Source organism: Leptodactylus fuscus, chromosome 5, assembly GCF_031893055.1.
Source record: "Leptodactylus fuscus isolate aLepFus1 chromosome 5, aLepFus1.hap2, whole genome shotgun sequence".
NCBI lineage: Eukaryota > Metazoa > Chordata > Amphibia > Anura > Leptodactylidae > Leptodactylus > Leptodactylus fuscus.
This window is the reverse complement of record NC_134269.1, coordinates 86,160,661-86,186,029: the sequence shown is the minus strand read 5'-3', so window position 1 is coordinate 86,186,029 and position 25,369 is coordinate 86,160,661. Positions and strand designations below refer to the sequence as shown.

The 25,369-nt window shown below is 40.5% G+C and overlaps 1 protein-coding gene across 1 annotated transcript in view; it reads left to right on the top strand.

Moving 5' to 3' along the window:
* KLF13 (KLF transcription factor 13) overlaps nucleotides 1–23,977 on the top strand; it is a 50,013-nt gene extending 26,036 nt beyond the window's left edge. The window contains exon 2 of the mRNA XM_075273597.1: nucleotides 22,501–23,977. Coding sequence (XP_075129698.1) covers nucleotides 22,501–22,793 — 293 coding nt within the window. The 3' untranslated portion in view covers nucleotides 22,794–23,977. The remainder of the gene's footprint in view (nucleotides 1–22,500) is intronic.
* The last annotated feature ends 1,392 nt before the right edge of the window (nucleotides 23,978–25,369 follow it).

The following is a 25,369-nucleotide window of genomic DNA, read 5'->3' as shown; positions in this document are numbered from 1 at the left end:
ACAAGTCATGGGGAGAGAAAAGTACTTCCAGAGCTGCTTTAGTCTCCGCACGATTCGTGCAGACAACGTGCAGAAAACATAAAGACCCCATTATAGTCTATGGGGTCCGTGTGCTTTCACTGCTTTTTAATGTGTTCGAACGCAGATGTGAACCAGGCCTAACATGATACTTGTTCTATGTAAGTTTCCTCATGTTGTGCTCTGCTAATGTGTCTACATATGTGATATCTCCACAAGTGCATAGATTCTGTTGTATTCAATAACTTCTACAACTGAACGCTTGTCTCTAGTAGATCAGAGTGATAAGTCGGGCATTTGGTGGTTACAGGGTCTTGTTAATGTGGTTGAGAGAACACAGGCCCAAACAAATATTCATCATTTTTGGCCCCTTGTATTATTTAAATGAGTAACAGTAGTTTTAGGACCACACATGCTGTTGTTGTTGTGGCAGCCGATCACGGTCTACTGAAGGGAAGAAGCCATAGAAAGTCTTGATGCATCTAGCCTGCCTACATAAAGCATTACACGGCAGGCCACTTTACATCACTGCTGTTATGTTTTATTTTTCACTAAAGTTTGGCAAAGTAGTCTATAGTACATGAGAAATCTGTCAGCATATTTTTAATGATTTTTGGGTAATACATTTAGGAACGTAATTCTCAGGGGGATCAACTAGGGATTTCATCTATTCTATGAATTGTTGGTAAGAACAACTTCAAAATTTCTAAATTTTCGGAATTGCCTTTAATATTAATTTATCTAAGTACATTCTTCTAGCTATTGTAAGCTGATGGCGGGTCAGGTAATGGAGGGGGTGTACATCTCACCCAGACTACTCAGGTAGGTGAGATGAGAAAACTCCAGAAGGAATGTTTGTTCTCAGCAGACAACTTTCGTCTGCTGAGCATTTTGGTAAATGCTCAGTACTGGGCTGAATTTTTAGGAATGACAGGTAGGTTGGTAGTGGGACCTGTCATTCCACCCCCCTCCAGTCCACACTTTGGGGATGTTCCGGCAGCGACTCAACTGTTGAGAGTCTGCTCATCAAGGAGGCTTAAGAAGTTGTTCCAGCAGCAGCCTTTTGATAGAGCTTGGCTGGAGAGCCAACAGAGAGGTCATATTTTTGAAGCTGTGTCCTGAATGATTCTACTGGCTTTTGGATTTCTGTTATTCTAGGTGAGGTAACCTATTCTATGTTTAGTTAGAGCCTAGCCGGGCAGGTATTTATTTTTGTATTGTTTCCTTTTGTTGCTGCACTACCTTTTTTGAGTGAAAATAAAACTCTACTATTGTTTTGGACTAAAGATACTGGACTTGTGTGTCTATGCCACCCCACCTAGCAACCCCAGACCCTGACACTAATACCTATGTAAAGAAAGATGTCAGGCAAGCATCTTCTACCACTTGCATTAAATTAACATCCAAAATAACCATCCATTATTACACATCCATAACCAGCTAGCAAGGATTATTTTCACAATTTATGATAGAAATGTCAAATGCAGTCTCCTTTTACTTACGTAACTACGCTTTAGTTTGTTTATTGCATTCTTGAGTAATATAGACGTGCCTCTAGCCTGTAGTTGCCTTTGTGTCAGATTAGGTTGTTGGTCACAGGAGCGTGCAGTGGAGTTTTGGATCTTATTGTAAGGAAAGAATTCAGAGTCCTGATTGAGAACTCAAAGATTTTCCCTTTGCTAGCGCATTTCAATGCATCGGCCCATCAGGCCCATGCATTTACACAATCACTGAATACCGCTACCTTTGTTAACAGCCTGTCAGATAGACGTTAACACACAATGTCAGTTTACATAGCTCCTCAACAAAGAAACTTCTATGCCCCAAAAGAGCATGTATCAGAGTTTAAGAGTTGGAAATGTATGGGTTCATTCTCAAAAAATTCTTAAAAATACCAGTTATTTCTAGAAGCTAAAAACATAATATTCTCATATATACTGCGCAAAAAAAATAATTGTCTTTATAAAAGGCAAAAAGCTAGAAGCATTTAATATAGAAGTGATCCTGCAACTGCTGAGACTTGTAGTTTTCCAGCAGCTGAAGTTACAAGTCACAAGTTACAGATCGCTATTATAGTGTACCTTTCTTTACCTTATAGTGTTTAATTTTTAAATAAGATTTTAATTAGGGGTATACAATAAAATCTGAAGTCTTCTATAGTATCTTTCAATAGTTTCCTGGATATGCTGAGTTTATCTCCCTCTCTTTCACCCCATCATGAATAAAGGCGGTTTTACACAAACAGATCTAACCCTGGAGAAGTGCCAATCAAGGAGATCAGAGCTCGTTTGGATTGGCCTAATTACACAGGCTGATGCAAACTGAATGGGGGAGGAACCATCTCTACTGCAATGGGCAGCAGTGCACTGACTATATAGAGTGATGTGCTGCCGATAATCTGCTTCTGTTACCTGCATAAAAGATATCATCAGCCGACCAGTTCACTTGTTGGTTGAATGATTGGCAGCTCTATTAGACAGGGCTGATATCGGGAATGAATGTTCCAAGGAGCCACGAATATTGCGCTGTTTAATAGGACTAACTGAGATGTTTGGTATCTGGCTGAAAGATAAAAAAAACTTGCCCCTCTGTTATAATTGTAAGGGGGCGTTCACACTACCGTCGGTGTCCGACATGTAGTGTCCGCTCCTAGTGTCTGCTCAAAATCTGTCACGGACACTAGGAGCGGACACTAGCTGTGTCCGTGACACCTGTCATTCACTTGAATGGGCATCGGGTGTGTTCTTTTGCACTCCGTGCCCGTCCTTCCCTGTCCGCAAGAGAAGATGTCCGACTTCTCAAGCGGACAGAAGAACCCTGCATGCAAAAAGATTTGGTAATAAATTGTACCTATTATGACTGGGCACACTCCAAAGAGTTTTGGGAATATGTGTAAAGTGCTGTGGAATATGATGGCGCTATATAAGTAAGTTAAATAAATAAACTATGACCAGAAGGCTGTACTTGAACCCTACATTTTGTAAAGTGCTGTGGAATATGTTGGTGCTATATAAATAAAATGTATTATTATTAAGACAATGAGAATACTGTCTGCTGAGGAGTACTACAGGAAATTGGATTTTGACCTATTTTATTTAATTGTCTAAGTTAAAGAGGACCTTTTAGGTTCTCAGTCACGTGGTTTTATATACCACTAGAAAGCAAACAGTGCGCTGAACTCAATGCACTGTCAGCTTTCCCGTTATGTGTCACAGGGCTGGAGATATCGGTGCCATTACTTGACACTCTAGCTGGGCTGTGAGGAAAGTCCCCCATGACAGTACTCGTCCATAGCTCTGTACTGTCAGAGGGGGCATGCCTTACCACCCTGCGATGACACTAAGCTGTGAGGAAAGCCCCCTCTGACAGTACAGGGCTATGGACGAATACTGACATGGGGAGGGGGGGGGCGTGGGTGGCGTTCCTCACAACCCAGCTATTCTGTCAGGAACGCCCTTCTGACAGTGGGATGAGATCGGTAATGGCACCAATATCTCCATGCCTGGGGAATTCAACGCACTGTTGGCTTTCTAGCAGTATTTAAAACTGCATGTGCCTGAGGACATGAAAGGTCTTCTTTAAAGAATTTCTTCCACAAAATGTCCATGCAATGTACAATATACAAAGTCTGGCTTTATTTGTAAGTTTAAGCTCTATTCTGGTTCTATACTGTGCTACGTGACAGACACTTAACTGTAGACTGCAGTCTAAATTCTTCTGGTCTTGAGTCTGAGTGCTGGCCATGTGATATAGCAATAAACCAGAAGATTTCACAACTGAATCTATCGGTATTGGTTTGTGAGACTGCTTCTTTAAAGGAGTTGTCCAAAGACTTTTATTTAACTTACTTTGGCCTGCTAGTTCTTCATGCAGGAACTGGGTTTCTGGACTGGTTCCGACCCAGAAACCCAGCGGCCCCTTATTTTTATTTTGAACAACCCTAAAATAACAACAGTTTTTTTCAATGAAATGGTTGCATATGCTTAAATATGTTGTATATTCAAAACCAAAAAAATTGGCAGACATCAGGAAAACCAGTAAAAACTGTTTATATATTTACAAATCCAGATTTACACATAAAATCTGTCTGTTTTTATACATATAGCCAATTTTGTTAATCTAGTGGGTAGCAGATTTTGAGATTTTCCATATGGATGGATGGATTGTGCTTCTTCTTTATACACAGAATTCGGACATAACTAAAGATAGATTTGATTTCTTTAGCAGTTGTTTAGGTTTTTATTTTACCTAGAAATACATACTTCTACACACACAGACTCCATTGAGAAAAGCTCGAGTAACATTTGGCAACATTCGCTGCAACAACATTTGCCTTAATGTAAAGACCCCAATAATTCTTGTTCTGTGCCAAAGGAAATAAGCTGTGGAAATCAAAGAAATGACTAGAGGTTTACCTTACATGAACCCAGTTTTTCCACCCCGTTCCAATATTATAGCATTTTATTTAAACAGCTGGGCTGTCTGGAAGTTGGCACTTTACACCTGCTAAGCTCAAAGGGTAGATTTTGGGAAGGAAAACCGCAATTTCACCACAGATGTTGGTGTCATATGGCCAAAACGAACAAATCTTAATATATATTTAACGTCTGAGATATACGGAGGAGCGTAAGGAGAACAGATAATGAGCTGCATTGTAACAGACACGTAAGGACATACGTTATGAATTAGTTTTATGTGTTTCCCATAGCTGCAGCTACGTGGATTATCTTATTGGATACCTTTCATGAATGTTCAGAAAGTACCGAGTGGCTTGTGTTGTCCAGGCTTTATTCCCAGTCCTATAACACTAATGACTTTTTGAGAGCCTGAATAGAAGTAAATTGAATATCAAAAGTGATATCATTTGTAAATATTTTACATACCGTATATACTCGAGTATAAGCCGACCCGAATATAAGCCTAATTTTACCACAAAAAACTGGGAAAACTTATTGACTCCAGTATAAGCCGAGGGGGGGAAATCCACCATTGCAGATAAAGTCTGGTCATGTACATTGCAGCTTAGTAACTCCATGTGCCTCAAAGTAATTGCAGTTCGCCCCATCATGTCACTCACATTAACCACCTGTGTGCCTCACATAACAGTTACTGATATGTGGAATATATGGAGGTAATAATTAGGTATCTTCATAATTAAGGTCCTTCATTAGTGCCCTCATGTGTCTCACATATTAGTAACCCTTATATGGGGCACACAGGGGTTAATATGAGGGACATGATGGGGTTAACTGTTATTATTGTGAGGCACATGGAGTTACTGAAACTAAATTAATAACCCCAAATGCCTGACATTAGTAGGCAGAGTAACTAAAGGAAGGTCCCTGTGTGTCACGTTACTGGAGCTTCCTCTCCTCCATACAACAGACATCTTCCATAAGACACAATGAATCCTGGCCACTCATATGCAAGGTAGATGCTAAAGCCTAGTGTGCTAAAGGACCTCTGATGACATCATGACCATGTGATCGGACTCTGGTGTGGGCGGAGCTACTAGGCTTTTTACTCAACCTTATCTGCAGATGTTGCATATCAGTGGCTACAGGACCTTTGATGACATCACAGTCACGTGACCTCATGACAAGCCAATCACAGAGCAGTAGCACTAAAGGACCCCCCCTTCCAGGTCCTTCCAATTTTCTGTGCTCCGTGGACCCTGACTCGTGTATAAGCCGAGGAGAGCTTTTTTCAGCATGAAAAATGTGCTGAAAAAATCGGCTTATACTCCAGTATATACAGTATATAGAATTCACCTAACCATGCTAGTAGATACCTTGGCTTGGTGTGTTGGAATAATACTGTATGTGGCAGTACTTTGAGGAATGGGTATGTAGAATTTTATGTGGTGCTTAGGGTACCTTGATAGTGGTAATGCCACATTATAAATAGCTGCACAGAAGGCATAAGACTTGTGACTTAAAGGAAACGTAGCCCCATGTTATTTATTATGTAAAACAGAAGGGTGAATATCACTTTTTTCCGCGTGTGTTTTTATTTTCTGATTGTAGATGGTTAAATTCTATTTTGGGGGCTGCTAGCTTGTTGATGCTAGGTTCACACTAGCATTTGACTTTCTATCCTTCATGTCTGCACGGGGACCCCGAAAGACGGAGACTCTGTCCGCTTAAAAAGCTATTACAGGCTGAAATCCACATGTGGCACATGTGGTTTTGTATACCGCTAGAAAGCCGACAGTGCACAGAATTCAGCACACTGTCGGCTTTCCCATTATGTGCCTGGGGGCTGGAGATATCCTTGCTGTTATAACGGCACCGATCTCAGCCTACTCTCAGATGGGCGTTTCTTACAACCCAACTAGACTGTCAGAAATGCCCTTTTGACAGTGGGCTGAGATTGTTGCCGTTATAACGGCAAGGATATCTCCAGCCCCGGGGCACATAAAGGGAAAGCCGACAGTGTTCTGAATTGTGCGCACTGTCGGCTTTCTAGCGGTATGTAAAACCGCATGTGCCCAAGGATATGAAAGGTCCTCTTTAATTTAAAAAATACGTTTTTGGGTTTTTTTTTTTTTTTTTTTTTTTTTGTGGTGAAACATTCCCTTTCCCATAGATGAAACTACAACTCAAATGTGAACACTGATGTTATGTATGATGTATATCAAACAGTCAACTGTGGAGAAGAAGGTATCAGAACAAATAAAAAGTCAGACATGAAAGTTTAATGTATACTGGCAAGGGTAAAAATTGTTGTTAGATTAAATAAAAAGGTATAGCGTTAGTTCACACGCAATTACGTGTGTGCATATTCGGTCGGAGCTGCTGCAACAGGATGCCGGTACAGTGCACGGCATCCCGTCGCAGCTTTCCACTCCGGATTAGGCCCAAATGAATGGACCTAGACTGGAGTGTGCTGCCACGCCTGAAGAAAGGGCAGCTTGTTTCTTTTTTCTGCTAGCGGCAACATGCCGCTAGCGGAAAAAAAGAATGCTAACGGTCTACATAGACCACCATTGTGAAGGGGCAGATTATGATGTGGATTCCGCGCCAAAATCCGCCCCGTGTGAACAGGGCTTTAAAAGGTTAGTCTAGCATACGTCCTATACAAGTGTATCTGCACTTGCATGGCGGAAGTAAAATCCCTATTATAATAAAATTACCATCCTCCCCAAGTTACCTAAATGAACCACAGAGTAGATGATGACTGTATAGGTGACTATAGATTTTCACAAACGTAAAATCTCCCTGTTCAATGTGGAAATGATGAACCTTGAACAACCAGGTAATTCAACTTTATTTATACCAGTGGGAGTAATTGAAGTTGAAGGATCCCTTAAAATATGATACAAAAAAAGAAATGATTTTTGTAATTACTGTACGTCACGGATGAAAGTTTCTTGTAAGAATCAAGAAAAAGTACGCAGCTGGGATGTTAACTGAATGTGAATGTAGGGCATTAAAATAATAAAAAGTCAGTGTATTATTTAAGAACAAACGGATGGGTTGTGTAATATTTCATAAAATACTCTGTTATTGCATAACCGAAACCCAAAGAAAAACAGCCTACCGACCTAACACAAAGACAAAACAAAAGCTCAGTATGGGGATGAGCGTGTAGTCCAGACATGTCCTGCTCTCTTCACAAACTGCAAATGTCATGTTTTGCTAGGAGTAAAGGAGTGAGACCTGCCAAGTTTTTTTTTTCTATTGTGGACTACTAATTCACAGGTCACTGGAAAAATCTGTGTCAGCTTGAGGCTGCTTTTGCATTGCATTGTCCTGGATCATTACAGCCCTAGGACAAGTCATCAACTGAAGATCAGCTGGGGTCCAGGACCCCCAAGGATCAGCTGTTTGAAGGCCTATTTTATAGGTCATGTGACATCAGATGAGTTATCAAGCTGCTGTAAAATGTATTTATTTGATAGAATAAGAATGCCCTTATTGAATATGGGTAACAGATGTCTACTTTTGAACCAATTGGTTTGGCTTTGAGCCAATCCCAAGGGCATTGTCTAAGTAGCCTTCCTGGTTTTCTCCCTTTAACACATGTACAGGGATCTGGTATGTGCTGTGGGGAGACCACCAGTTTCCTACTTCTTGGAGTCATCTTGGTATTGATGGCAGATGGCCAAAGGCCAGAGTGACACTTGTGTGTCAGACAAAGTGGTCAGGTAGCAGCCAAAGGAGCAGGTGTGCAAAATCATAAAACAAACCCAAAAGACCGAACGGGCAGCTCAGGTTCACAGGTTGTGGACAGACAGAGGTTCTACAAATTGGGTAGTAAAACAGAATCATAATCCACAGCAAAGTCTGAAAAAAGGCCAAGGTCAGTTACGGGTGAATCAAGCAGATACACAGAAACAAGATGCCCTGGCAGGAACTCAGGAGCCATGCTGAGTAGATGGAAATAGAGCAGAGTCTCCTGAGATTGGCTGGAAAAGGCCACTTATATGCCCGTTAAGCCTTCATGTTTCAGGGAGTAAGGTCGTGCCTATGGGCAGGCTTATCTGCATCAACAGCAGGAGGCAGTATGGAGAAGTAGGAACTGTATAGTTTGTAGCAGGGTAACTTAGCGACTGTGGATGTAGGGAACGCTAGAATGCCAGCGTGTGTATAAAATGTTATTTTCAGTCATTTCTCTCCTTTACCTATAAGTACGTGTGTTATTTGTGCCTATTTTTCTTGTCCTGTCCATATTCCTGACAGCCAGCTAATGTGTAATAGGGGCCCCCCAAATACCTCCTGATGATGAATCCTAGAAAGGAATGCTTTGGGCGTGTTAAATTGATTTGTTTCCACTGGCGATATTCCCTCTTTCTATTGAAATAAACAAGCATGCAAGGCTGTCTGTGCATGTTTATGGTGCAGTTAAGTGACTAAATGACCAGCTTTATGTGTTGGTTACTAAATTTGGCTACTTTTGAAGTTCCCTTCCTACTTCAATGCCGTTTGTTAAACCACATCCTAAAAATTCTTTCTGTAGGAGGAGGTAGATTTAGGTATTTGCATCCTAGTAGTCTGTAGTAGTCAAGTACTTCCTGGTAATGAAGTTCTATTAGTGTTGGCTATGGAGCCATGAAGTGATGTTGGCAATGTCAATACATACAGTATAATAAAAATAAGGTATCTAAAATCAATGAAGTAGCAATGTCTGTTGAGTATCCAAGATTATAGCTAGGTGGCCATCTATATTCATATGTCTCAGATGTGTAGGTTAGGAAAGACGGAGTCAGCGAGTCAGTGACTTGTTTCCTCACGAATGAAGGTTGGTTGTTATTATGATCGCTATAAAGTAAATCCCACATCATTGTTATTATTATGGGTATGAACATGGGCCTTCTTGGTAGCCATCCGATACCTGTACATGTGGCATTCATTACCAATGTGAAAACAAGCCCTCTGTTTGCTTTATGTATAGACTGCTTGTCTAAGCTGCCAAAATGTAATTTCTACAAGCAGAGAAACTAATTGTTAACAACCTTGTTCCTGAAATGTCACACAGGCAAAATACTGTATAAAGTAACGCCCTCCTCTTCATTCCCAGGCATTTCTCCTCAGTCGACCATTCTCCATGCTTCTTTAACTGGCCCATCTGGCAATGATTATCCTACAAATGTGCGCTATTTACCATGCAACAGTAGTCAAATGCAACCCAACAGCTGTTCTAGAAAAACAGTCTAGGTTTCATGAACTTGAGCGGACATTATGTAATGGGTAATGACTACCGAGTTATACATTTAGTTCACTTTAGGCAACACAGTCTGCAACAATATAAGAAACTTGCAGATTTACAACAAATTCTTGTTGGTTAATGGACGACTAAAGAATAATTTGCAATAGAATGTGCAGACAATGTAAAGCACCATTTTACTGTCTTCTGCTGGTTTAACAAAAGCCAATTCTTGGAAATCTCTTCATATCTATGGGATAGGTTAGGTTGCTGAAAATCTGTTCCATCTGTCAGGGTCACGGAGTCCCTGCTATGGAACGTTGTATGACGGCTCTGTAACAGCCATTCTCAGTCATTGCTCTATACTGTTATGTCTTTAGAATTATCGCAATGCTAAAGCATTACGTTTTTTTATAAATAATTTTTGTATTAACAAGTTGTGTAGCAGATCATTTATTTTAAAATACACTCAGAATTCTGTAGAAATATTTTTAGGAAAATGTCAAACACACTGATCCTGTCCCAATGCATCCTGGGCCCCCACTGGTCCCCCTTATCCCTCTGAAAACACAGGAAATGAATACCCAGCCTGCCATTGGTTGTAGCACTGATATTCTTTTTTTCCAGTGTTTTGAAAGGGACAAGGAATCCGAGACAGTCAGTCAGTCAGTGTACACAGGAAGCATCAGAATAGGAATTTTTGCATTTTTTACAGCATTACAAGCCTGTTTTTTTTTAATTATATGTTGGACAATCTTTTCAAAGAAATGTCAATTTATTGTTTGATCACCTTTGCTATAGGATTGAAATTGGTGTGTGCATTTTTATAAAGCACGCCTAAAGGAAGCTGCGTACAAACTGGACTTTCTCTTTGGTGTTATTAGGAAGTCCTTCAGACTTGTAAATACTATACTTGCTAGATAGTGTCTAGACATAAGAATTGCAGCTGGTGGTGGCACTCATATACAGTATACAAGCTTGTCATGCGCTTCTACGTGAACCACTAATACTTATATACTCATTTGTTTTAGAACAGAAAATCTATATTTCTAGAATACACACAACAGATTTATTGCAAACTCTGCTTTGAGTCAGAACCTGTTCCATTCATCTGAATTTTGTATGAAATCAAGTAAATGTAAATAAAACTGGTGCAGAGCAATTTTATGTCTTAAGAAGGATGTCTCCTTGTATCTCCTTGCCACTGAACTGCCCTAGGGTTTGTTTACATTTCAGAAATCTTTTCCACCATGCGACTTGCAACGGGATGCCGATGCAGTGCATCGGAATCCCACTCTGGATTGGGCCGGAATTAATGGGTCTAAGAAGCAGGGTGTCTTGAGTCGCGGACACGGTTGACTCAGCCGCGGAATCCACGGGAAGATGGGATATGTCGCTTCTTTTTCCCACTAGCTGAAAAAATTGCTAGCGGGGAAAAAAAGCAAGTGACTCCAATTGAAATGAATGGGAGACGTTTTTGCAGGTGGATTTTTAAAGGGAGTCAAAATCTGCCTGCAAAAAAACTCCTTGTGAACATACCCTTCCTGATCTGCTGACACAGCTTTCCCCGGGTACTGGAAGTAATTCTGCTCCTATTCAAGTTTTAGATGCAGAGTTTCAGGCTCCATTAACTGTATAGCGTTGTTTCCCAGAGTACTGCAGCTCTGGACCTTTACTGGTGCTTCACACTCCATTCAACACAGTAGTTTCCAGCACCCTGAGGCAGCTGGATTAGCTGATCAGGATGGGGCCCAGGTGATGAACCTCCACTGAGTAGATACACATGAACTTTCCTGTGAATACAGTAGAACCTGTCAACACTATTAAAGAACCTCTTACAGTTAAACATTTTACTTTAGAAAATGGTCCTTTAGCCAGTTTGATGTTTGTGTATACTGCTATGGTTTTAGGTAGGGTTGAGCTGATCTTGGGATTTCAGGATCGTTTTTAAAATCCGATTTCCAATCATTTTCCATTCGAACCCGATCCCAATGCTAGTCAATGGGATTTTTTTAATAATTGAAGATCGGATTTTAATAACGATCCTATTCACTACACAGCATGCAGTCTAAAAATTGAACGCTTTAATTGTTAGACTCCACGCTGTGTAGTTGTGATTTAAAAAAAAATCCTCTGGTTACTTAGTCCCCCCTGGTGTCCACTTACCTGCACAGATCCGCTGGTCCGGTCCCTGTTGTTCTCGCTCCTCTTCTCGCCTCGCTGCCCCCGCCTCCCAGGTTAGTGTTACAGACCTAGGAAGAAGGCAGGGCTTGTGGCTTAGGAGAGTGTGGGCGGGTACAGGGCAGGGAGATGTGAGTCACTCACGTCTCCCCTCCCAGTAACCGCCCACACTCTCCTAAGCCACAAGCCCCGCGTTCTTCCTAGGTCTGTAACACTAACTTGGGAGGCGGGGGCAGCGAGGTGAGAAGAGGAGCGGGGACCAGACCAGCGATCTGTGCAGGTAAGTGATAGCTACTAGAGATGTTAGCTAGTCTCCCATTAGAATGAATGGAAGCAGCCGGCGAGCAGGGGGTCAAGCGGCTGGACGCTGGCACAGGCTGTGTGCCGGCTGCATTCATTCATTCCTATGGGATCTAGCTAACATTGTTAGCTTTTTCCACAATGCTTGGCTAAGCATTGTGGGAAATGACCTCTGATCTCGATCCCGCCTAAAAAGTATCGCGATCGTGAAATCTAGTCGATCGCCGATCGGAATCCAATCTTTTCCGATCCCGATCGCTCAACCCTAGTTTTAGGTAATTGGATACTGATAGCAGTTCTGTGTTTGGAAGATTTCAGTAGTATTGGTTGGGTTTACAGACAAAATGATTACAAGCAATGAAGAAGTCAAAAAGAACTTCAATTTTGACCTAGTCAACCACGTCTTGTCTAGAAACATTCTGGTTGATGAGGACAAATTAGAAGCCACAGTGTCTTCAAAAATATTATTTAGCATTTTGGCATGGTAACCAAGGAGTTTACAGAATTGCATTATATGTATCTTGTAAAGGCTTTGGCTGTTTTTACCATCATTACTATTTACTTTAAATAAAGAAACGTGAAGATCAGAATACTTACAATATTTTGTAGAACTTTTGTCTTCTGAATATATCTAGTATATTCTGTAAGTAATAAACAGTGCTCCTTCAAGTCAGGACAAACATGTTAGCCAGGTGGTGTTTTGTAGGGCATTGTTTATCGGGTCACCCTCTGACTGGCCAGTGTACGGGGCTACTTTCTGATTGGGCCACTGTGTATGAAAATACTCTAGCAGTTTTTCATAAGCTTTATAACAGGAGATAAAAATGTTCAGCAAAACCAGAAAAAAAAAAACAGCAACAGATTTACCCTTAAGGCCGGGGCCCCACAGCATGTCAATTATATATACGGAAACGCCGGTGGCTTTCCCGTAGATATAATGCGACCAAAAAATCCACGGAGGAAAACTAAGTGAAGTTTCTGTTCAAATCACTACGGGAAGAACTGTCATGCGTCCCCGCCGCGGTTGTTCCTGCGGCGTTTCCAGCCAGTGGGGCCTTAGCTTAAGACTGAGCCCCCACATGGTGTAAATGTCACGGTTTGGCTGCGGTGAAAACCACAGCATTTTGCAGTTCCTGCAAAGTAAATGGGATTCATGTGAATCCTGTCCACTCATTGCAGATAAACAAGTGCATCGGAAATGCTGCAGTTTTGCAAATTGCAGCATGCCAAGTATATCTATGGACACATCAGCAGTTTTCCTATAGGTATAATTGAAGCAGCAGACTTTCTGTGAAAAGCACTGCGGGAAAAACCACAGTTCGTTTTCACTGTGGCTTTTCCTGTAGCGCTTTTTCATGGCGGTTTGCTACATGGGGCCTTAGCTTAAATTCACAAGGATTTTTTTAATACAATTTGTCTATAAAAACTTTATTCTCATATGTTGCATTGTTCTGCAAATAATTTGTTGCTAATCCCCTACACAACACACATTTGCTGTACTGTTTATACAGTCTAATTTTTTTGTAAATATTTTTAAGCCAAAACTAGAATTGGATCCAAAGATCTTTTCTAGCTATACTTCATATTTACCAGGGAATAGCCATTCATGCAGTTGTCGATATATAAATAAGAATATCATTCTGTGCCATAGAAGTGTATTAGCTTAGTCGACCTTATTCAGTATCAGCTATAACTCTACATTCAGTCACATCTATATCAGTTAAGGCACAGCTGTCGTGAACTGTATGCAAAACAAATGTAAGCATTAATATTGTTAGTCATGTTCCTTGAAGTATGTATGGGCTTTGCACAATGAGGGTCCTGTTGACACGCCATTGACTCACTTATGCAAACCACAGTCCCCGGGCTTAGAAATCAGACAGCAGCTTGTTCTGTTTCTTTTTTGCTCTTGGTTGAAGCATTTTGCTTTTAGAGGAAAGGTGCCCCACCCTTGTCTGTTTAACCCTCCCCCAGTTTCTGCAGTTATTCTCACTGTTCCATCTGTCTAGCCCTTTCCCCCATAGAAAGAAAAAACCAAGTCATTTGTGTAAAATAGAAGCTAGATCTATACCAGACGTGGCTTTAAACACTTTGTTGATACAATATGTCCATCACCCTGTAATACTGCTAGTTCAGCAGGTTATGTTGTTTCTCTTTTTCTTGTTCCATGCAGCTAGTTTTTGTCCCTACCCATTCTTAAAAAAGTTATTGGCTAGTAAAAAATTAACTCTATATTGAATTGTTTGCAGTGCTGCCAGTGGCATAAGTACCGCGGCAGCAGCCATAGCTGCTGCCACAAGGCCTGGGAACATAGGGGGCCCAGAGGACCCCTGCTGTTTTTTTTAAATAGCTCATTACCTGCTGGAGTAACCCCAACAAGTAACGGGCCCTATTTACTTACTGATCCCCGTTCCTGCTCACGAATGCCGCTCCTTCCCCTTTTGCCCTCCAGGGGGCCCCATGCGTCTCATATCAACTCACTGGGTCACCTTGGAGGGAAAAAGGGGAAGCGGCCGTGAGCAGAAGTAGGAATCAGTAATTAAAGCCACAAGCCTGTGGCAAAAGTATATTTGTTGGGCAAGCCCTAACAAATACTGCTGTCATTATACTCTGGGGTCTCTTCAGATTCCTGAGTATAATAATCAGAGGCCCAGGGGAGATGAGCAAACATATAAGACAGAGTCACTCACCTCTCCTGCACTCCGACTTGACTCCATGCAGTCTTCAGTCTCTGTAGTGATGTCACATGGGTCAGACTAACGTCGTAACACATAATGGCGCTAGCATAACCCACATCTGCGACGTCATTGAAGAGGGCCACAGCGGAGCCCACGACAGGTGAATACCACTGGTATTTATTGTCCTGGGCCTCCGATCATTATACTCTGGGGTCTGAAAAGAACCAATAGAATATTAATAGTTTGTGTGTTCTCTCTTTTTGAAAAATACATGTCTGATAGGTGTGTGTCCATAATTATGTTGAGGTCATCCCCTAATCTGTTGAGGTGGCCACTGTTCACTGCATTGTGGCACAGAGCGAATGGTGAGGTGGCCGCATGTTTTTCATTTACTTCTGTTGGAATTATGAAATGTAAATCTGCTCAACATTGAGTCTAAGGCCCCAGCTAGTGAGCTGCAGCCAGAAAGCTGCGCGAGAAAAAACGCAGCAGAAACACATTGCGATTTTTCCCGCTGTGCTTTTCACAGAAAGTCTGCAGAGTTTTCCTCTGCGGACTTTCTGCTTAAACTATTCCTATGTGGAAAACACCAGCATTTCTGTAGGTATTATTGACATGCTGCAATTTACACAAACACAACAGTTTTTTGAAATCACAGCCTGTCTGCTTTGGATATTTTTCTGCAATGTGTGGATGGGAATAGCCAGAATCCTATCCACTTTGCAAGCAAAAGTCGCAGTTTTTTCTGCGGTGGAAACACTGTGACAAAATTGCAGCATTTATATTACATGGGGCCCCGGCCTTAAGAGAATCACAAAAAAATAAATATTAATAAAAAGATATGAACACTTGTTGACAGAAGAATTAAAAAAAAAAAAGTTATAGAACTTGGAATGTGTTGATAAAACAGGTCATTTAATTCTGAATGCCCAAGATATGATTGGCCAACGCTAGCTGATCAGTGGGGTCTGACACTCGGAATCTGTGCAGATCAGCTGTTTTGGTACCAAAAGATACTGTATAGGACATTCCAGAAACAGCTTTGCAGAGCATTGTCACTGCTATACAGGGGATGGTGCTAAAGCTCTGCAACAGTTACTTGGATGGACGCCAAGCTGTTTCTGGCCCCATACTATGCAGTAGTTTCCAGCTCCAGGATGCGGCTGGATCAGCTAATGGGTACAGAGTCAGAGTGTTGAACCCCTACCAATCAGATATTGATGAACTTATATGGATAGATCATAAGTGTTAAAAAAAAACTACCCGGATGTCCCCAAAAAAACCCTTAATGGGGCCACCGTGCTGTTGATGAAAGCACTTTGGCTTTGATTATATTGTGTTACGTAAGCTGTGTTATGTATGCTGCTTTTACATGGAAGTAATCTTTCTGCAAATGATTCTTAGAGGTACATCTAAGGGAGCCTTCACACGGAGTATACGCCCCGCTCATTCTGAACGTAAAAGTCATTCAGAATGAGCGCGTAAAAACCAGCTCCCATTGACTTGAGTGATACACGCGATTCACATTGAAAGCAATAGGGAAAAAAGCCTCCCATTGATTTCAATGGGTAGCGCTCGTATGCCGGCATCCATTCAAGTCAATGGGAGCTGGTTTTTACGCGCTCCTTCTGAACGATTTTTACGTTCAGAATGAGCGGAGCGTATACTCCGCGTGAAGGCTCCCTAAGAATGCTTCATATAAATGTGCAGTTTTTATAGTCTGGAAAAGGAACATGTAAAGACATACTGTAGACTGATGTTGCTGGTATGTATACTGGGTTTGCATTGTGGGTAACTTGATCCATTGTGTCGTCTTATTTGCTTTCAGTGGTACAGGCTCTTATCAGAACTAATCCTTTTAGTGTACAAACTGCTAACCAATATCATAAAGGAATAATTTGCAGAGTGGACTTGAGACCCGGTGACAATGTTTTTATATTTTATATACTTATTAATAGAGTTCAGTGTAAGCCTGAGATTATTTACATAATGGTAAGCACACCGTATATGCCTAACTCAACAATAAAGCATTCCATATATGAAGCAAATGTGTGAAGAACATCAATCACTGCTCCTGAGCAATAAAAATACCACATGCTTCATGTGAGCTGCTTGGCACTTAATGCTCCAGGCCCATGTCTTACAGAATGCTGCTTCATCTGAACATTCTGAGATCTGCAAGCTTCCTTGGTGGAGCTGAAAGACCGGATTTTACTACTGGACAACAACTTAAGGCCTCCTTCACACGGCCATACTTTGACATTGTGGATCTGTAACTGTGGATCAAAAATACGGACACATGCATTTCTATGGGCCTATACACACAGCCATAGTTTTTGCGGCAGTGTGTCTTAGCCCTAGTGAAGATCTGCAAGTATGGAGTAGGTCCTATACCTATCCGTATTTTACACCGATCCGAGCTGTTTTAGCTGACTCATAGACTGGACATGGTCGTGTGACAGAGTCCTTACTGCAGTTACTTTCATTTTTTTATTAATATGTTTAAGGGTGAACACATGCTGTGCGGATCTGAGGCACTTACATAGTTAAATATTTATTGACTATGATTTGTTCTTCTGCTAAGGGTCAGTTCACATGGAGGAATTTGCTGCAGATTTGGAGGCAGATTTCGCCGCCAAATCCACAGCAGATTCTTCCTGGAATCCACATCCCATTGTTTTCAGTGGGAGGCAGAGATCACAGCAGGGCGCGGAAAAAAGAAGTGTCCTGCTCGATCTTGCTGCGGATTCCCCGGCTAATTCAGCTATGGAGTCCGAGGCTCGGAATATAATATAATGTAATGTGGTAGAAGACAACAAGAGGTGAGATATAAAGAGAGCACAATTAAAATATAAGAGACAGTGGGAGAGTATGATAACTATAATAGCTTTATGAATGATGGGATGGCTAGAAATGAGAATGATTTTAGCTATGTTTTATAGGAACATTCTGGACAGAACTGATACAATATGCTATACCTAGTAACTAAAGGTTCCATAAAATCTGTATTAATGTTGCAGTGAAGTAATATTGTGTTATAAAAGCTGCATCTACAAATAATATTCTGTTATAATATGTTACTGACTGCTGTTCAAGAGCAGTAATATGAAGCTTTATCTAAAACTGCTCTTATTTTTGGTAAAGTTTTAGAAGAAAAAAGGCTACAATGTTTATCAGCTGCAAAACTGTACTGTAGGAAAAGTAAATGTTGTCCCGATTTGACACCAAGTCAGCAAATTTTTGAAACAATTCAGTCCATATGCAAGATCAAAGACTGTGGAAATGTTTGCATATCTCTCACTATTTCAAGTGGCTAAAAAGGACACTTAAGTAACCCTTTATCGTGTATCAGGCACTGAGCGAATCTTGGCAAATGTTCAGATGTGAGATAATATTAAAGCATTCTCCTGCGTATATGCAACTGCAAGCAGCACTCCATTAGCAACAATTTATGAGGGAGTAGATCATAGTATTTCTGGGTTATAGAGCTGGAGTTGTGCTACTAATGTCCGTAGCCAATTTAAAGGGGATGTCATGTATATAAACCCCCGCTCGTACCAAGTTTTCTACCGATTGTCTGACATGCATCATCCTAGGAATCTGATCACTTGTGGTCAAAAATCACATACATGTTACCAACTAAAAAAAGAGCATTGCAACAATTTTTTGCAAATACAGCCATTTGTAACAGATTTTATAGACATTTGTCAATGCGTGAGTAGTTTGCCTCAGCAGGCACAACCTCAAACCTGCAGGTTGTACCATAAAATCACGCTATGGTTTTCATGAAAATGTCCTATTATTGCTTTAACAGCTGTACATTTGCAGAATCCGCACCAGCACTATAGACATAACAAGTCATAATGTTGATACATAATTGCAGCAACAAATCTCCCAAATAAGGAGCTATTGTTTCCTATGTTGCCTACGGCCGGAGGAGAACTAATTAAGTTGCCAACTCTTTACTGCTGCAATGGAGTTTCCAATAGAAATGATATCACTGTAGCATTGCCACAGCTTGCTTGTCCAGGAAATAAATCTTCCTGACATAGTTATGGCACCATTATATCACATGGATAATGGAATATACATGAATACAGTATGATGTATATTTCATGGCCTCTGAACAGCTACTGGAATTGATGATAGAAACAGCTGCAATAACGCTAATTGATATGGTTACGAGTTACGCCAATTCCGATTAAGTGGGGAAAAAACGGTTGTTGAAAGATGCACCAGCTGTGTGGGGGAGCAAGTCCTGTATATTGTTTGCCTTGGCCCCTGCTAATGTATTGTCTGCACTTTCTATTCTCAAGATTCTGCAGGGCCAAATGTGGGCAGAACTCGATTCTCTTCCTAATTCAGGACGCCTGTCTCTTTCAGATCGCTGCTTAGGCCTCAATGAAATTGACATTTTGTCCTTTATCAGTTACAAAAGCTGAAAATATTGTGGACGTTTGTAAATTATTAGTAAAATTAGTAAATATTAAAATGGAGAAGATGCGCAAAGCAACCAATGACGCTGCATCGCTTAGTTTACAGAGGGCATTAGAAAACTAAGAGGTGGAATCTGATTGGTTGTTAAGAGAAAAAAAAATTAAATCATCATTTACTTTAAGAGGAATTTAGCCAACGCTTACTGGTTATGTGTGAAACTGAAATTTCCTTCTTCCCTGACCGGTCTTTAAATCGTCTTGAAATTTTGGTCTACCTGCAGCTGGGAGAAACACATTTTGGAGAAACACAGCTTTTTCTTTTGTTGTTGCAGATTTTGCTGCGTTTTTTGAGCCAAAGCCAAGAATGGGGATAAAAAGAATAGGAAATATATAGGAAGTTTTTATATTTCTACCTTCTTATCAGTCCATTCTTGGCTTAGGGTCCAAAAACTGCAGCAAAATCTGCAAAAAAAAAAAGTTGTGTTTCTGCAAAGTGGGGCCTCAAGGCTTTTTTTTAAAAAAAATTATTTATTATAGTTTTTGCCAGCGGTTTCCCTATACGTATAATTGAAACAGAAAGTCCGCAGAGGATACCTCTTCCAACTTTCTGTGAAAAACACTGCAGGAAAAAACGTGATGGGTTGCCACTGCAGTTTTCCCGCAGCGCTAGTTTTGTGGGATGCTACATGGGGCCTTAGCCAAAAGCAGCTTTTCTGAAAGTGGGGCCTCAGGCTCTATGCACACTAATTTCGATCCATGTGTTGGTCGGATTTACCAGCCTCACCTTCATGCTGGGAACAGGACTCCCTGCAGTATAGTTACCTATGAGACTAGGAGTCCCTGCATCCCAGGAACATACAGTCCTGTAGCGATTCCAGTGACTCCTAGCATCATAGATAACTCCGTACACTACAGAAATATCAGCTATGTCTGACCCCCACCTATCTCATATTGATGACCTAATCTAATGACAGGCTATCAATCTATCCATTTATCTGACTGGAGATTGGAGAAATCCATGTACTCGTAGGGGAAACACCGCTTTCACATTTACAGTATGGGCAGAATACAGCATATCTGTGGCATGTGAACACACCCTTATGTACTGTATGGTGTCGTTTTTCATCGGTATTTGCATTTGGAATTCTATATAGTTTTTTTATGTTATAAGCAGAAGGAAAAAAATGAAGGATTTCTATTTTTCCTTATTTTTTTGGACCCAGCACTGCATGAAAAATGTAACATGTGACCAAGGCCCGATCGTTCTTTGGGCTTATTGCTTTTAAGAGGCCATTACATTTCTGCTTTTTGTGTCCTTTTCAGTTGTAATAATATGGGGAAACCTTCAGAAAGCTTTGATAGTAAACTGAAACCACATCCTTTTTTTAGAGACAGCGTGTACTATCTGTATCGCTATAGGAAGTCACACAGGCACTCTGAAAGCTGTGGATCTGGCATAAGTCTTCAATGCCACATATTTTGCTTTCCTGGCATCTCAGCTATGTTTACAAATGTAACTGAAAAGAACCGGATAGGAGTTACCCAAGACTGCATAATGTGTTTGCTTAGGTGTTTTACCAAGAGATTTATTCATGGTCATTAAAAAAGGGCAAAATGTGCAGTCAGCAGGTGAGATTGCTTGCTTAAGGTGTGTTCGTATATACTTGTGGTATGATGTGAGCGCTAAAGATAAAAATATAACATGTTTAATCTGTCAGAGTCAGAACATACTATATTTATAATATTGCTATAAAAAAAGAGAAGGCAGTGAAATGCTGTGACATTTTACTATATTTCTTTTCTATGAAATATATGCTGCAATACCCAAAATAGCCACTATGAAAAGTATGGCATTCTGAGCAGGGGCTGCACCTGTATTGTAAGCCATGGCGAGGCCACAATGCTCTCACTGATCAGTGGAGGGGGTAATGAGTTAGCCATATGGAGTTAAAATTGATGGCCTATCTTTAATGGAGTCTGTCACCAGGGGGAAGTTAGATAGGCCAGGCTTACCTGAGTGCAATGCCATTTTCACTATGAAAATTTTTGCCTCCATTACTGATATAATTTATTTTACAAAATGCAAGTGAGCAGTTTGGAGCACCGAGGGCGATTGTATTCTTCCAAAGTGCTAGACCCCACCCTACCCTAATACACCCTTCTCTTCCCCTTCATTCTTTGAGTAACAGAGCAGAAATCTCACCTGGTCCTGTATTCTTGCATTGACACCAAGGTATTAGAGCAGTGCGTGGAGTAGCAGTTTGGAGAAATGGAGGTGCAAATTTTCATGGGAAAAAAGGCATTACATTCAGGTAACGCTAGTTTCACATGTGTGCCTGGGTTTCTGTTTTTCTGGATCTGTCTGGGGACCAGAAGAACGGATACCTAATCCGCTTAAAAAGCGGTTACCCACAGAAACCCATGGACCCCCACAAACTATAATGGAGTCGACCAGGCTTCTTCCTGAAAAATGCGGAGAGAAAAGTCAAGCTTGCAGGATTCTTTAAGCAGATTCAAGGTTGGAAACCCCGAACGGAATCCAGGCGCAGGTGTGAAACTAGTCATAGCCTGACCTATTGTGTTGCTGATTTAATATACTTTATACTGATGACAGACTTGCTTTAAGCATAGACTTTCAGATTTAGTAAAGTTAGATAACCCCCTTATGTACATGAAGCATGAATAATAGTATAGCCGTGTATAGGAATGTATATGTATTTGCTAGCCATGCTGTGTTCTTTTTTTTTTACTAGATATCATTATACTGATATTATTAATTATTATTATTTAATTTATTTTTAAGTGGTAAATTGATGCATACCATCCAGACAGAGGCCAAAAGGACACTGTTTTGGTCTCCATTGGGCTGATGCAAATCTATAGACATATTTAACATCAGGTCCTTCAAGTGCTTTCCTGGTCTACAGCCTAAACATACATCAGAAACATGAATCTGAAGCTAGCTTTAATTAACTGTATTTTTGTAGTTCTGCCAGCTCCATTTTTTTGCATCCTTTAATAGACCCTATTCCACTAATTCTGTTGCAGTTGGACATTTTTTCTCTAGCTCCCACCAACCCTGAACAATTGGTGCCGGTTATTTAAGTACCTTATAGGCCAATTAGGCAATGTACTGTTAAGTGAGTGTCCTTGGATCAGAACAGACATGGGTCGTGATTCAAAGCTCTTTATAGATCTTTTCTTTATACTAACAATATTCTCGCTACTTGTTTTCGCAGGTGAAAGACCATTTGAGTGCAGCTGGGAAGAGTGTAACAAGAAATTTGCCAGATCGGATGAACTTGCCAGACACTACCGCACTCACACCGGAGAGAAGAAGTTCTGCTGTCCTATCTGTGAAAAGCGTTTCATGCGTAGCGACCACCTAACTAAGCATGCACGTCGCCATGCCAACTTCCAGCCCAGCATGCTTAAAGGGCGAGGTGGTATCAGTTCCAGAAATGGCTCGGTTAGCGACTACAGCCGCTCAGATGCATCTAGCCCTGCTATAAGCCCAGCAAGCTCCCCTTAAAACTACTTGCACTGGACATTAGCACTTTGCTTCTGTTAATGTGGAACACTTTGGGAAATGAACTTTTTCTTACCTATGTTTAACTCTTTTTTTGTATTATTATTTTTGTTTGTATTTGTTTGGTTTGAAGATGGCTAAATTGAGATGACTAGAACAAATACCAGTTACCAATATAAGGATAACCTTCCAGATTTCCTTTTATCTTACCTTTCTAAACATTCTCGGCTGCCTTTCTATTGGATTTCCAAAATTCTCTTAACAAATCTGTTTTGGATCTCCAGATTTATACAGGTTAATCTGTTCTGGATCTTCAGAATTCAGTACTTCCTCAGTTGTCTACCTCCAGATTTCCATAACTTTTCTGTTTTATATACAAATACTATATCCTTCTCTCTAAGAATCTATAATCCCATACTTTATTTGTGTCTACAGCTATCTGTACCAGATCTGAACTGCAGATTTTTTTTTCTACGTGGAATATCTCCAAAGCCCATTTCTTACAACCCACTTTCTTCTCTGCTATATTTCATGTTTGTCTGAAATTCATCAAAAGCTGAATATATTCTTCCAAAAGGACAAAGAATGGTATATGAAACGACTCTCTTCACCTCAGGACTCAGAAAACTTGCACAAGAGCGTTGGTCCATAACTTGCAGTTCAACAATATAAACTCCCTCCTCTTCTTCAATATTGCCCTCTCTCAGGGATTGTCCATTGGTTTTTACAGTACAATGAAGTCACACCTTTACTGCAGCCTTATACTGTGTGAGGTCCTAATTTTTTTTTTTTTTTTTTTTTTGCACTGCAATTTTTGTTTCGTACGTACACAAATGGGAAGTGCCAGTCCTAGGATACAGTGCCCATTTAAAGTTGTGGTAATTCTGGTTTTGTCATATTTACCGTTATATGGTTCAATTGTATATGTTATTCCTAGCCATGTCCACATGTGTGCACATATATGTGCCCTTTGTGTATGATCAGTCTGATTTTCATATTTTCTACAAAAAAAATTGAGTTTTAATGCTCAAGGGCTGTACTGTATACTCACATGAGCATTATATTTTACAGTCTACTATAGTTTCAGAGCACTTTTATTATTCATATCAGGTTATTAAAAAAAAAAATAGCACCGCTTACCAAGTCACCTGTGATAAGTGCCTGAGAAAGCAGCACTGCCAGTGGGAAAGCTATATCCGTCAACGGATATATTGACAGCACAGGAAAATACGATGTCAAACATATTTATTTTGCTACTATTACTAGTGAATTTTATTTCCAGTCCCGCACCACTTTATTGTATGTACCCTTTTAAAGATTTTTCTATGCAGTACACATTTTCACAAATAAAGAGATCGCTCAAATTTATGTGAGTAAAACAGAATCATTGTATAATAAAAGTAATTCAATTTTCTAATATACATTGTGCTTAAATTCATCACTATTTTCTAAATTTATGCTTGTCTGTGAATTAAAACATTATTGCTTGCAGTCAGCGGATACAAACCCAACCTGGCCGGTAGGTAAGAGCTATCAGTACATAAGGTTGTCCAGACTGCAGGAGAAAAATCTCTTGTTCAGTGCTTGACTAGGACAGGGCATGTTTTTGCTTACCTATGTAAAAATAAAATTCAGTGACTGCAAGCAAAAATCTTTAAAAAAAATTGTGAATTATTGTAAAATGTAACATCACATAAAATAGCTTTGGCAACATTGAAAGCCTTAAAAATAATAAATTTTACAGGATAATGGGTTTTCAGAGAATTCTGGGAGTCATGTGCATATGTCATAAGTATCTGATTGCTGGGGTCCGCACTGCCAGGACACCTACTGGTCACCCTTCCCTCCCCATGGCATGACCAGAGTGAGGAGGACATTGAATGAAGTGGTGGTCAAATGTATGTGGTCGAACCATTCAAAGTCAATGGGACTGATGAACATTTCAGAGTCTGGTCCTAACTGGCTGGCATGAGATTATGACAATTTGTTTCACACGGTAGTGCTGCTTACTCAACAGTTTAATCCATTGCTTCTCAAACTTTTTGTACTTGGGGCCTCACCAGCCACCACCAACAAAGTGATGCCTGGGTCTTACTTCTAGTGGTCGATGTTGATGCCAAAATTTAATATGTTGCTCAGTTTATCTCTGGTTTGACTGCTGAACGTGGTGTAACATTAACATAAGAACTAAATATATCATTTTACAGAGATTTCTGTAGCCAGAGATAGACCCTCTCCTGCATTGGATCACTTCTGTAAAAACTTCTCCCCAGCTGCACCACCAAAATCTGGGAGCCACCTTACAATTTGAAAAGCATTGGGTTAATGAAATGTGTCTAAGAAGGGGGCACTTATATGGTGCATCCGTATATTAATGCAGGAGGCGCCAACTTAGACAACGCCTGTATTATTGTGACATAAAATGGGTTCAGCCCGGGCTACAGGTTGTAATAACATTAGGTGGCAGCTGGTAAAGCTCTTCCATCTGTGAATTTGAGTTGTGTTTGCTGAAATATCCCATGCAAGTTGTTGTCAATTGCATTTTGCTTGTGGCATTTGTGTGGTTCACTGTAAATGGA